Source organism: Alnus glutinosa, chromosome 9, assembly GCF_958979055.1.
Source record: "Alnus glutinosa chromosome 9, dhAlnGlut1.1, whole genome shotgun sequence".
Taxonomy (NCBI): domain Eukaryota; kingdom Viridiplantae; phylum Streptophyta; class Magnoliopsida; order Fagales; family Betulaceae; genus Alnus; species Alnus glutinosa.
The window spans coordinates 3,097,129-3,111,337 of NC_084894.1; the positions used below are offsets into that span (position 1 = coordinate 3,097,129).

General features: G+C 40.2%; 1 protein-coding gene and 1 pseudogene across 1 annotated transcript; one reads left to right on the forward strand and one right to left on the reverse strand.

Annotated features, from left to right (window-relative positions):
• Positions 1-1,795: 1,795 nt before the first annotated feature.
• LOC133877693 (uncharacterized) lies at positions 1,796-5,083 on the reverse strand (annotated as a pseudogene).
• Positions 5,084-6,474: 1,391 nt separating this feature from the next.
• LOC133877694 (uncharacterized) lies at positions 6,475-9,240 on the forward strand. The gene is made up of 5 exons (XM_062316075.1): positions 6,475-6,761; positions 6,923-7,020; positions 7,117-7,229; positions 7,299-8,401; positions 8,676-9,240. The coding sequence occupies exons 1-5, from the start codon at positions 6,475-6,477 to the stop codon at positions 9,238-9,240; spliced, it is 2,166 nt and encodes a 721-aa protein (XP_062172059.1).
• Positions 9,241-14,209: the final 4,969 nt, after the last annotated feature.

Here is a 14,209-nt window from a genome sequence, read left to right on the forward strand (position 1 = left end):
CTCATAAATAACTGACAATTAGAATGTTCTTTTGCAATATATGTATGATTAGACATGCGGAATTTAATATGAACCATAAAAATAGAGAATATTATATTTCATTAGGCATAGGGATGTAAGCAAGTAGAGCTACTCGTAAACATTCTCGATTTCGGCTCAGGATCGGTTTGTTTATTAAACAAACAAAGCTTGAACGAAAAATTCAGACTCGTAAAAATTTAGGCTCGACCCGTATAAGCTCGTATAACTTCATTTGTATTATTTTTAACTTTGTAATGAGAACATGTTAAGTATTTATATATATATATATATATATATATATTGTTCTTCATAATTTAATATATATGTTGAATTATTATAATTGTGAGCCTGGATATAGATATAAGTGCATCTGTATGTATATGAATGTATAAATATACTATAATATAAACATATAAAATTAAGATTAGATCATTTAAGATTTGAGTTAATTTCTCTAATTACTCAAACAATAAATCTTAACCATAATTAAGTAACTAATAATTAGTATTAGTTTTTTAAAAAAATTAAAAAAAATTAAAAAAATAAAACAATCGCGACATTTACTTTGTATATTGAATGACTAAATAAATTGAGTAGCTCGTGAACAAGCTTGAGACTGTTAAAAAATAATAATAATAATAATAATAATAATAATAATAATAATAATAACGAAACAAAACAAAAAAAAAAAAAGAAAAAGAAAAATAAAAAAAGCTTGAATTTGAATACACGCTGACATATTTTTATTGATCTCAGGCGGACAAAATGACACCTGGTATATGTGTGTGCGCGTAGAGAGACCAAGATCTAGAGATCGAGGAGTTCATAAAGTATCCATAACTCAACAATAAGAATAAAAAAATTTCGAGCTAGATGCTAGCTAGTAGAATCTCGGGGCAAAAGACTGAACGTCAACCTGCAAAATTGATTCAGAGGGATCTGAGTTAGACAATGCTGAGCTGTCAAATTGCACATTGATGGCGTTGAATTACCTGGAGCAGGCAAAATAGCTCAAAATTAGCAAGAAATTATAATCTGACCTAATTGGGACAATTTTCGGGTTCGCTACAGTATTTTGGCCAAAACTTTGGCTACGAGTATCCGATTCGTGCATATGACCCGAATTCGAAAAGCTCTCTTCGGCGCGCATGTCGTGGCCACCAAGCTATGCTCAGTTCGCCTCGTTTCGAGCCCAAAATTCACTGTTTTCCTTTTCAAAACCTTAATTTTAGATATTTTTTTACTATTTATGGTAATTTTTCGTTTATTGTTTAGGAGGTGATTCTGAGCCTGATTTGGACCAGATTTTTGGCAGACTGCTTATTTTATTCCATATTTCGTTTTATTAGGGTTTTCGGGATTTTGCTATTTTTGGTAAAATTCTGCTAAAGACTTAATTTTCAGCTATATAAGTCCGGCTTGTGGGCATTTTTCAGACAGTTGTTGATTATTCATAATTTTATCAAATTCAGAGTTTGTCTCTGTTTTTCTTGTGGTAATTTTCCTGTTTTCTTCTATGCAAACTACTTGTTGATTAGCCTGCAGAATAATCGTTATTCTGTTTCGGCGTCAAAAATGTTTCTTAGCTTTTATCCATAGATTCCATACCAGAAATTGGACATGGTTTTTCATCGCATCAGGAGTGAAAACCTGCCCGGAAAAGACGGTTCAATCAAAACAAATTTTCCTTTTACCCCTACTTGTGTGATCTATTTCTAACAGTATCTATATTAATTCCCTACTTGTGTGATCTATTTCTAAGGGTATCTATATTCCCAATCATTACATCACGTCTATAGAATTGACAATCAAAACTTAAGCTTCAAAATTCCCCTCCTTAGACGCCTCTCTTGACAGGTCCCCAGACACCTGTTGCAGGAAGTTCCCAAGCAGCAGCCTCTGATCCAAAACCATGTTAGGTACCTGGAAGGATGAGCTAATATTCAGTAAACCTTGCACACATGCTCATGCACATGCACCAGCGCACAGTAGAGAGAGAGAGAGATTGAGATTAATTATACCTTTTCCCCAAAGAAGATTTTTGTATTATCAGCTATGGCCTCGATGAATTTAAGCTCAAGATATTGCGGAGTAAGCTTCACCTTGTTTGCTTCAGCTTCCTTCATTACACTAGAAAAGTAGAAAAAGCAATACCATTAGTCATTTCTATAAAATAATGTTCATATCTTTTCAACTGTAAAGAAAATGAAAATTTCACCGGTAGTAATCTGCATCCGCCAAACTCTTTTCCCGAGCAATGTAGATTTTGTTCTCAATTTCTTGCTGCTTTCTGGTACTTTCCTTTTCCGTCAACTTCTGTTCCATAATGATTTTACTGACGTTTGCATTCTTCTCAGCTTCACTGACAGCCATTTTTCTTTTTGTCTCTGCCACTTTCTCAGCTGCCCTCTGTCTCTCAACAGCAATTAAGACCTAATTAACACATTTACAGAAACATTAACACATTAATATAACCTTGTCTTTATAACATATAGAGATGTGTTTGTATGTGTGTTTAAAAGAACATTCTCTTGCATGTATTAAGGAAAATGAAAGTTAACCTTAATACGTTCCTCTTCTATTTGTTCAAAATTGTGTCTTATGCTCTCCGGGATAGTAGGCTTTGTAACACGCACACTGATAATTTCAATACCTGGAGCATAACGTGTGCAGTCAACCTGGAGAGCATCTTTCATCTTTTTATCAATCTGCAAGAGTTAAATACTTTGTCAATATAACATCAACCAAATAAATAGATAATGATTCAATAAACAACAAATTAAGGAAACACTAAGTATACTAAGTGCATCGTACCATGAGGTTTCACAACTATATAAAGGAGAATATATAATTATGGATAGCAGCACCGGGAAGAATTAATATACGGTAAAGTTAAATAAATTAAAAATCACAACATATTGCGGGTATGTTCTGTTTATTATACATACTTGATCAAACACATCGATATAAACTTGTTGAAGAGAGTGGGAGCTGCAGAACAGATTGATCTCATGACGAATCTTGTCATATATATATCCATGTGTGGTCATAGTGCACTCCATAGTTCAGCAGTGTTTCATACACATAATCCTTACGAAGACGGTTAACAACCTGAAAATTAAGGGCATTATAATCAATATATATATATATATATAAACTCAAAACATCAAAGACTGCTTGTAAAATTGTAATGTTACCAAAGATCGAGCAATACCTCTATCTTTTCAAAGTCGATCATTACACCATCTTTAGTACCACACGGAATATCTCTCACCTGCAATTTGACACAAGTACAAGACAAGTTTAGGCATTAATAGACTGGCATGGCAGGAGGAAATACTCAATCTTCATTCCCATATCTACCTGATCTGTCTGAAGAACCACTTGAACAGGTTCATAGTAGGTTATGAATGGCATCTTCAGATGAAAACCTGAAAATTGATATGAAGTGCGTGTGGCATTACATAAAGTTTTAATGAGAGGCATGCAACTTCTGAATGCAAATCATAAAGGGAACCATAGTCAAACCTGGATCAGTAATTATCTTTAGAAGGGCCCCAGCTCTCCAGTAAACCCCAAGATGACCCTCTGGGACTCGGTGCCCAATGCACAAGCTATTCTTAAAAGCTAATAATGTTGATGGTGATGGATACACATTCTGTAAATTTTATAATTCCATGTCATCAATTTTTGAACTCAGATAAATGATAACCGGTGTATGAGATTCAACTTCTAAAATTTTAGGGTTAAATGTATTTTTGGTACACGTGGTTTTAAAAAATTTATCATTTATTTGATTTTTAAAAAAAAATATTAAAAACTTTTTTAAAAAATAAAAAATAAAAAGAAAAAGAAAAAGAAAAAAAGGGGAGGTTCAGCCACCCACTTGGCTGGCCTGGGGTGGCCGAACCACCTCCATGGGGGTGGCTCGGCCACCCATAAGGCCTTTAGAGAAAAAAATTGAAAAAAAAAAAAAATATAGGAAATTGGGTTTTGGCCCTTAGGGGTGGCCCAACCACCCCCACGGGCCACGGGGGTGGTTTAGCCACCCCCAACGGCCAAAAAAATAAAAATAAAAATAAAATAAAAACAGGGTTTTGCCGTTTTGGCCCTAGCCACCCCCATTGTCAAATGGCCAAAAAAGAAGAAGAATAGGGTTTTGCCATTTTGGCCATTGGGGGTGGCCGAACCACCCGCCCTTGGCCCTTGGGGGTGGTTCGGCCACCCCAAGGGCCAAAACCTATTTTCCTATATTTGTTTTTTTTTTTTCAATTTTTTCTCTAAAGGCCATAGGGTGGCCAAACCACCCCCATGAGGGTGGTTCCCCCACCCGAGGCTGACCAAAGGGGTGGCTCCTCTTTTCTTTTTTCTTTTTTTTTTTATTTTATTTTTTATTTTTTAAAAAGTTTTTAATATATTTATTTTTAAAGTTTTATTAATTAATTTTTAAAGTTTTTTATTTTTTTATTTTTTTATATTGTGCCACGTGTCAATCCTCATTGGTTGACACGTGGCAGACTATTAAATATTGAATGGAAAAATAAATGGAAGTACCAATTTCGTCTTTTCCCAAAATTTAGGTACCATTTGTGAAGAAAAAAGAAACTGAAGTATCAAAAAAATGAAGTTTTCAAACCACAGGTACCGAAAAGGGGATCTGGCTTCAATGCTGTAGTATAAAACTAAAGCACATCTATTATAAAAAAAAATAGAGGACTCAAATTTGTTTTTTTCAAAACACATCATTTCACTTATATATAAACAAAACTGAAAAATAAAACAACAAACGGTGGCTAACGTTTTTCGTTTGAGTCACATCTGGTAGCTTCCTCTCTCTCTCTCTCTCTCTCTCTCCATTTCCAGCACTCTCTCTCTCCAGTACACCTCGTCGGCCGTCTATCTCTCCCGAGCTCTAGTCGGTCATGCCACCAAATCTGTACTATCTGTCTTTGACTCTTTTTTAAAGCGTTCTTCTGTTATGGGCCTAGGCCTGGTATGCATCAGCTGTCCCACTTACCCGTGAAGGTTCTAGGAGGAATGACACCAGGGGTTTATTTTTCATTTGCGTTTTATGTTTAAGGCTAGGGCGTTTTGATATCATGTACAGCATGTGTCCTTTTGCTTTTGTTATTGCATTCTAGAAGCTGTAGGAACATGATGAGCTGTATAGAATCTAGTGAGCTGTCCCAATTCAGTTAGAATATTTTCTAACCGAATTGGTTATTTAAGAAGAAAGCTCGAGGTAGAAAGGATATGAAAAAAGAATATTGCAGCTTGTTGAATTCTGGAGAGATTGGCCTCTCGAAGCGCCAAGAGCTAGTGAATTATCCATCCTTTTTTCCCAAAACTCTCTGTTTACACACTCTTCCCCCTTCTCCCTCAAATTCTGAGCACTATATTTGGTATCAAAGCCGGCGGTTCTTCCCTTCTGTTTGCTTCTTCAGCCCAAATTTTTTTTTTCACTCCCTTTCCATGGCCGACGGTACCCGCCTTGCTCAACTCTAGGAATCTATCCACGACTGTAATGAGGGTTTCATCCAGCAACAAAATGTGAATGCCCAGCAACAATCCTTCAATGCTACTGTCGACCAGAAACTTAATGCTCTCACAGAGCTTCTCCACACGGTCCTCCAAAACCAGGCCCATCCCCCTCCTAAGGACAGCCCTTTGGACGGTCGTGGCCCACCTCCCAACTATCTCGGATGGCGTGGCCGTCATCCTCCTGGCTTCGAACGCCCTGATGCTCGCAACGAAAGGGACGACTATCCTCCCTCCAGACGTCCTGGCTGGGACTACTATGACCCTGACCGTCGCCAGGGCCGGGATAAATTTGATCGACAGGATGGTTGGGATGATGACGACATGAATGACAATCACCGGGAGGAATGTCACATTCACACCAGAGCTTTATGGCTTGACTTTCCTCGTTTTGATGGGGAAAATCCATCCGGTTGGACGTATAAGGTCAATCAGTTTTTTAACTACTATCAAACTCCTTTGTATCAACGCATCCGTATGGCTTCTTTTCATATGGAAGGAGAGGCCTTGGTTTGGTTCCAAGATGCAGATGAGGCCGGGCAATTTCCCACATGGGATTCCTTTGTTCAAGCCCTTCTTATTCGTTTCGGGCCCGTATATGACGATCCCATGGAGTCTTTGATGCAGCTCCGTCACACCTCCACCGTCGCCGAGTATACTTCGCAGTTCGAATCTCTATCCAACCGTCTCAGGGGCCTTTCGAACAATAACAAGCTCAGTTGTTTTCTTAGTGGTCTCAAGGATGAGATACGCCTGCCCCTCCGAATGCTTGCTCCTCGTGACTTGGTGTCAGCTTTTGGATAAGTAAAGTTGCAGGAAGAGTTCCTGACCAGCTCAAGGAAACCTTTCAAGGGGTCCTTTTCTACTCGTTCCCAATCAAGTGGTTCTTCCTCACCTTCCCAGTTCTCTCCTCGAATGGCTCCTGCTGTTCCAGTTCAACGTATTTCATCTACCCAGATGAGGGAACGTCGAGAGAAGGGACTCTGTGACAACTGCGATGAAAAGTGGATTCCTTCACATAAGTGTAAGTCTCCTACCCTTTATTTGTTGCATGGTGCTGAGACTCTCGTTGATAATGTTGAGGATGCGGACTATGTAGACCCTTATGATAAAGTTGAATCCTTAGAACCCTTGATTCAGGAAATTGTAGAACCCGAAATAACCCTTCATGCCATCTCTGGTTCTATGGCCCCAAAAACCAAGTGACTAGTTGGGTTTATTCGCAACAAAAGAGTGGTCATTTTGATCGACTCTGGCAGCACCCATAATTTCTTTGACCCCCTGGTTTCGGTAATTTTTCCTTGGGTGAGGTTTTACCTTTGTATCTTCGGGTACGGGTTGCTAATGGGGATTTGATTTCTAGTTCGGGAAAATACAATGCTTTGACATTACAGGTTCAGGGTACTGTCATTACAACTGCCTTTTATCTTCTTCCGTTAGGAGGTTGTGATGTTGTTCTTGGTATTGATTGGCTGCGGACCTTAGGTCCGATTCTGTGGGATTTCACCAAGCTGACTCTATAGTATACCTTAGCTGGAAATAATATTTGTTTACAAGGTCTGAGTTCAAAAGGGTCTTCTTTGGAAGATGGTGCTCATTTTTCAAAATGTTGTTTATCTGTTGCTAAGGGTTTCTTCTTGCACATTCCTTCTTTTGAGCCAGAGTCGAATGTCTCTGTTGTTCCTACCCCTATACAGCAGCTTTTGCACTAGTTTCAGCATGTCTTTGGGGAACCTCAGGGGCTTCCTCCCCCACGCAGCCATGATCACAAGATTTTACTTAAGGAAGACAAGCCCGTTTCTATTCGTCCATACCGTTACCCATATTTTCAAAAAGCTGAAATCGAGCATATAGTAAAGGACTTGCTGGATTCTGGGGTCATTCAACAGAGTCAGAGTCCTTTCTCCTCCCTGGTACTGCTGGTTCGCAAAGCTGATGGAAGTTGGCGCATGTGTGTCGACTATCGTGCTCTCAATCATGACACCATCAAAGACAAATTCCCCATTCCGGTGATTGATGAACTTTTGGACGAACTCCATTGCGCTACAATTTTTTCTAAACTGGACCTCCGCTCTGGTTATCACCAGATTCGAGTGCACCCAGCGGATGTTCATAAAATAGCTTTCCGGACTCACGAAGGTCATTACGAATTTCTCGTAATGCCCTTCAGCTTGACGAATGCACCTTCCACATTTCAAGGCTTGATGAATGACATTTTCCGGCCCTTCCTCTGCAAGTTTGTGTTGGTCTTTTTTGACGACATATTAGTGTATAGATGTTCTTTAGATGATCACTTGAATCATTTACATACGGTTTTAAGTGTGTTGCAATCTAACACTCTTTTTGCAAAGGCTTCTAAGTGCAGGTTTGGAGTCTCCGAGATTGACTATCTTGGGCATTTTATTTCCAGCAATGGGGTTCGGGCCGACCCTTCTAAACTTCATGCTATGTTGCAATGGGCGGTTCCCCTTTCAATTAAATCTCTTCGGGGATTTTTGGGCCTCACCGGTTACTACCAAAAATTCATCCGTGGCTATGGTATGCTTGCTGCCCCTTTAACGGCTCTTCTCAAAAATAATTCCTTTAATTGGACTCATACGACCATGGCTGCCTTTCTCAAGCTCAAAGACGCCATTACTTCTCCACCAGTTCTAAGACTTTCGGATTTTTCCCTGCAATTCACAATTGAATGTGATGCCAGTGGTACGGGGCTTGGGGCGGTTTTAATGCAAGAAGGTCATCCCATTGCCTTCTTCAGTCAGGCTCTTAAAGGCCAAGCTTTGCAACTCTCTACATACGAAAAAGAGCTATTTTCCTTGGTGACAGACCCGCAAGCACTCAAGTTAAAACAGACCCGCAAGCACTCAAGTTTTTGTTAGAACAACGCACAGCCACGATTTCCCAACAAAGGTGGATTTCCAAGTTATTGGGATTCGACTTTGTCATTGAATACAAGAAAGGGAAGGAGAACCAAGTAGCGGATGCACTATCTCAGTTGCATGAACCACGGGAGGCAGATACTCTAGATTCCCAAGCAGAATTTTCTGTTTGCTTGCTATCATTCCCCACTGCCATTTGGATAACTGAGCTTAAGGATACTTACCTCCATGATCCAGAGACACATCAACTTTTGCTATCCCTTCAACAAGGCTTGTCCACTCCAACGGGTTACACTTTGTAGCAAGGCATCATTCTCATGAAAGGCCGTCTTTGGATTGTGCGGGGCTCGCCTTTCAACAGCAACTACTGGAATTTATCCATGCCAACCCCAGTGCTGGTCACTCGGGATATCACAAGACATTTCAGCGGGCGAAACGTGACTTTTATTGGACAGGCATGCGCAGCGACATTAAGCAATTTGTGCGGGAATGTGAAGTTTGCCAAACCAACAAACCTGAAACAATCCACCCTCCCGACTTGCTCCAACCCTTACCTATCCCCACTCGCACTTGGTCAGATATTGCCATGGATTTTATCGAAGGATTGCCTTTTTCACATGGTTTTTCTGTCATTCTGGTCGTCATTGACTGTTTCTCTAAATATGCCCATTTTATTCCCCTATCCCACCCTTATACAACTACCTCAATTGCCCAAACTTTCCTCACCCACATTTTCAAACTTCACGGTATGCCCAACTCCATAGTGTCTGACCGGGACCCCATTTTTACAAGCACCTTCTAGAGGGAATTGTTTCATCTCCAGGGTATCTCTTTGGTATTCAGTTCAGCCTATCACCCTCAAACAGATGGCCAGACCGAATCCCTCAATAAGTGCCTTGAGACTTATCTCCGTTGTTATGCTGGAACTAAACCAAAGGAGTGGAGCCGCTAGTTACCAATGGCTGAGTGGTGGTATAATACTAACCACCACTCTTCAACAGGATTAACTCATTTTCAAGCCATTTATGGCTATGCCCCCCCTTCCCTGCTATCCTACATTCCGGGTACCTCAGCTAATCTGGCTGTGGACTCTCAACTCCAGGATCGTAATGCCATTATTAATATTCTTAAGGAGAATTTACTGCTGGCCCAGAATCGCATGAAGGTTTATGCCGACAAGCACCGTTACAAAAGAGAATTTGAAGTTGGAGATTGGGTGTATCTCCGCTTACAGCCTTACCGCCAAAAAACAGTGGCAATCTGGAAGAATTTGAAGTTATCGCCACGTTTCTTTGGCCCTTTTCAGGTTATCCAGCACATTGGCAACGTTGCTTATAAACTCGACCTTCCATCTTCAGCTGAAGTGCATCCTGTTTTCCACGTATCTTGCCTGAAGAAGAAACTAGGCCAATCCATCACCCCTTTATCCACCTTGCCGCCGGTGGATGCTCATGGTGAATTTCAACCTGAGCCTGAACTTGTGTTGAATCGCCGCATCGCAAAGTACCGAGGTCGTGCGATTACGGAAGTCTTGATTCACTGGGCAGGAACTTTGCCTGAAGATGACTCGTGGGAGTCTCTCTGGAAGCTCCAGCAACAATTTCCTCACCTTGTGGACAAGGTGCTCTAAAGGAGGGGAACCTGTTATGGGCCTAGGCCTGGTATGCATCAGCTGGCCCACTTACCCATGAAGGTTCTAGGAGGAATCACAGCAGGGGTTTATTTTTCATTTGCGTTTTATGTTTAAGGCTGGGGCGTTTTGATATCATGTACAGCATGCGTCCTTTTGCTTTTGTTATTACATTCTAGAAGCTGTAGGAACATGATGAGCTGTATAGAATCTAGTGAGCTGTCCTAATTCAGTTAGAATATTTTTCTAACCGAATTGGTTATTTAAGAAGAAAGCTCGAGGTAGAAAGGATATGAAAAAACAATATTGCAGCTTGTTGAATTCTGGAGAGATTGGCCTCTCCAAGAGCTAGTGAATTATCCATCCTTTCTTCCCAAAACTCTCTGTTTACACACTCTTCCCCCTTCTCCCTCAAATTCTGACCACTACATCTTCTCTGTCGACACCCAAGCATAGATGAAGAAGCAGAGAAGTTTCTCCCTGAAACCCACAAGATTACTGGTATTTTCCTTCACAATCATTTCCTCTGTCATCTTCTTCACCTTCTTTACTATCTGGGTGGATCCGGCTACTGTGCTGTACTTAAAAGTACTGCATATGTGCAGTAATTTTTGGAATGGCTGGGATTCATATTTCATGCAGCTAGCCTTGTTTTTTAGTTCTTTTTCTCTCTCTTGGCCTATGGGACCGTGACCTCCGTTAGGTAGCTTCTAGCTTTTTGGCTTTTTTTTTTTTTTTTTTCATTCACATCCACGATTTGTGAATCGAGTGGTCGCCTGTTTTTCAGTTCTTTTTCAAAGCCCGACTGAGCATATATGACCCGCAAGTGTCTGAGGATCAGATCCAAAGAGATCTTTCAATGAAGAAGTTCCAATTCATCTTCAGCGATCGAGCTCTACTTATGTGGAACAAGTTAGTGTCGTTTCAGATGCTTACGAGGCAACAAAGGATGTGTTGGGGAATTATTTATTCCCTAAGACAGGTGTGCCTGGATTGGGCCCTCAGGATGTACGTCCCCAAGGTATACGTTCGGGGCCAACCCTAGCTATTGGGCACAAGCCGAACACACACGGTAAATCTCGGAGCCTCGGGTCGGGAAGAACTAAAGCCTCGGTATTTATTAAGATCTTTAGTATTTATCAATCCAATCAAATCAAGTCAAAAACTGTATCAAGTGTCAATATGGAGCATCGTGCCAATGTGAAGACATGACCAATCATTTATTAAAGGAGGACTTCCTCCGCACACGAACAAGGAAAAAGGGGCAACATATGTATGTACATGGTATTGAGAAATGGGGGCTTGTTTGGCAAAGAACAGAACAGAACAGAATAGTGGGTTGTTAGTTTTGGAATTAGTAAAAAGTGATGATGTGATATAAAATAAAAAGAATTTGTATAAAAAAGTGAAAAAATTTTGTATTGTAGTGAATTTTTTTTATTTGAATAATAATAAAAAATTATTGATGTGATATAAAAAGTGAAAATGTTTTGATGTTGATTATTATTGAAAAATGTAAAAATAAAATAAAAAATATGTGAATAGTGACCAACACTATTCTGTAATGCACAGGAGCTTAACAAACAAGCCCGGTATGACTTCTTATCTGCTCTCTCCCTCTTTTCACTCCCATGACCTCTTATTGATTTGGGCATCGGAGGAGGCTCTGTCGAGCAAGCCCCGGCGGATGTTTGCTGTCTTGCAGGTCATAGACAAGAGGATGAGAATGCCACGTCACCGGATCGGAAATTGCATCGATCAACAGGATGCTCATGGTGTTTGCATTCTGACTGAGTGGGATCAGTTTAAGAAGCTTGATTACCAGAGGATTTACGATAATATGCAGAAGCCTGCATTTGTTTTCGACGGCCAGAATATTGTGGATGCGGAGAAGTTGAGGGGAATTTTCTTTTTTCTTTTTTCTTTTTTTCCGATTAAAAAGGGCAATGTAAAAGTTGAAGTTGAGGGAAATTGGTTTTATCGTTTACTCTATTGGTAAGCCACTAGATGCATGGCTCAAGGACCCTCAGTGGCATAAAAATGAGAAGAAGCAAGCATAATCTGCAGTGAAAAAAAAAAGCCTTAGAGAGGCTGGCTAACGGAGCTCACCGAAAACTAAAAAATGGAACGGCTGTACGTTTCCCACAAAGCCAAGAGAGAAAAAAAAAATAAAAATAAAAATAAACTAAAAACAGGCTGGCTGGAGTAAAAATCCCAGCCGTTCCGCAGTACCGCAAAGTAGCCGGATCCCCTGGGTCATCAAATCCACGTACACCATCAGTTCGCCAAGAGACCCATTTCCAGTTCAATGAATCGTCCCTCCGTTTGGGTCTCAGATCAGTAACTGTTCAGACATTATCTACTTTCAGTGGAAATTTTTCAGCAACTGGCGAGAAAAAGTCGATTTTGATTGATGCCAACTATAGGAGACTCGAAAATATTTATGGAGAACGAGGACGTGGTGGTAGCCGGGCAGGACGAGAAAAAAGAAAATGAAGGAGAAGCCGTTTCTCTTCGATCTTAATCTGCCGGCGCCGCTCACACGAGCAGCTCCCAGTGCCGGCGGCGAATGCAATCCAAGGGGCAGTACGCTCAATCCTGGAGGAGAGCTTCGGCGTCGGCATTCTGTTGCGGTGGAATTTGCTGTAAGCTTTTTCTTTTTCTTTGAGGGTTTGTTTGGTTGCAGAGAAAATGTAGGAAAATATGAGGGAGAAAATGCAGGAAAATGAGGGAAAATCATGATTTCTTGGTTGTGAGCTTAAGTGATGTGGATGAAAGTACCAAGAACAGGTCGAGAGTGAGGAAATCTGAGATGGGTTTTGGAGAAATGAAGTAGAGGAAGGAACAGAGGACCAAGAACGTAACAGGGAGAATAGGAGGGAGAAAGCGGTTGTGAAGAAGAAGGAGAATCAAGGAAACAACAAGATCTCTAAGTTAAGGGATGAGTCGTTGAACCCAAGTTCACAGGGACAAGAAAAATTCAGCCTTTAGCCCGAATGTGAATCGACAGTGTTTTCTTTTTTACAGCAGAGGTGCATTTCTATGAGCATATTATTACATTAATCATCGCACGCATAAAGAAAACAACATAAGATTATTTTGTAAAAAGAAAATTAATTTAAAGCTGGATTGAACTATAAGCTAAGCAAAGATGGAAAATAAGATGATAAAGTAGAATTTTTGAGATGTTTATACCACGGCGACGACGGCGAAGAAGGAGACCAGGACTGCGAGAATCACTAAGGACTCTCCGGTTCCGGGTAGAGGAGGCGGTGGAGATCCGTCTCTATCGAATTCCAGCGGCTCCATATCAGTTCTTGCAGAGTAATTGTAAAGGCTATTTTTATCAGATTCTTGATGTTCAGAGGAATGAAGAAGAAGAAAGGAAAACGAAAGAGAGATGGAATTAATGATCTCGAGAGAAGATTGAAGTCTGAAGAACTGATTTCATTAACTGTATTTATGCCAGAAATGAACTAATAATAATATTACACGTGTAAAACTAACTTACTAAATTTGTAACTAACGTACAAACGAACTGAAGCTAGTTAATATCTGAGACTTTTCACAAAGCTCTCACTCACGTACGTACGTACGTACTTGTTGAATTTTCTTGGCGCGCGTGGAAGATGAAAAATGGGATCGGGAACTATAAAGATTAAAGAGAGATGGATTTTGGTGTAGTCGAGCAGAGGAGAGGAGAGGAGAGGAGATGTAGTGGTAATTGATTTACCTGACATGAATCATTACCTTTTAAGAGTGTGAATGTCGATGCTCCTCCAGCAACAAGAAAAGTACAAAGATACTCCGGAAGCGTGTATCTTATACCATAAACTAAAGTACCCATCAGCATTACTGCATAAAAGTAAATATCAGCATTTTAAGATATTTCAGCAAATTGGCTCACCAGTGGATGTACCTTGCATTGAGGGAACCACTTAAATCTTGATGTCTTGAGTGATTGTTTTTTTTGTTTTCTTCTTATTTTTCGCATCTCCCGAGTCTTGAAAAATAGGGTATATTTCCTAATAGTGATGTGCGGAAACAACGAGATATGACGTCGCTACTCTGGAAAAAACGATATTCAAAGTCGTTACTGTGGAAGTGACGTCAAATATTTCTACATTAGCGTTGGTTACAA

Excerpts from the sequence above, each read along its gene's own strand:
- LOC133877694 (XM_062316075.1), top strand. The coding sequence starts at position 6,475 with ATGGCTCCTGCTGTTCCAGTTCAACGTATTTCATCTACCCAGATGAGG. Across the intron at positions 6,762-6,922 it reads TCTATGGCCCCAAAAACCAA|TTCGGGAAAATACAATGCTT; the intron begins GTGACTAGTTGG and ends TTTGATTTCTAG. Across the intron at positions 7,021-7,116 it reads AGGTTGTGATGTTGTTCTTG|GTCTGAGTTCAAAAGGGTCT; the intron begins GTATTGATTGGC and ends TTTGTTTACAAG.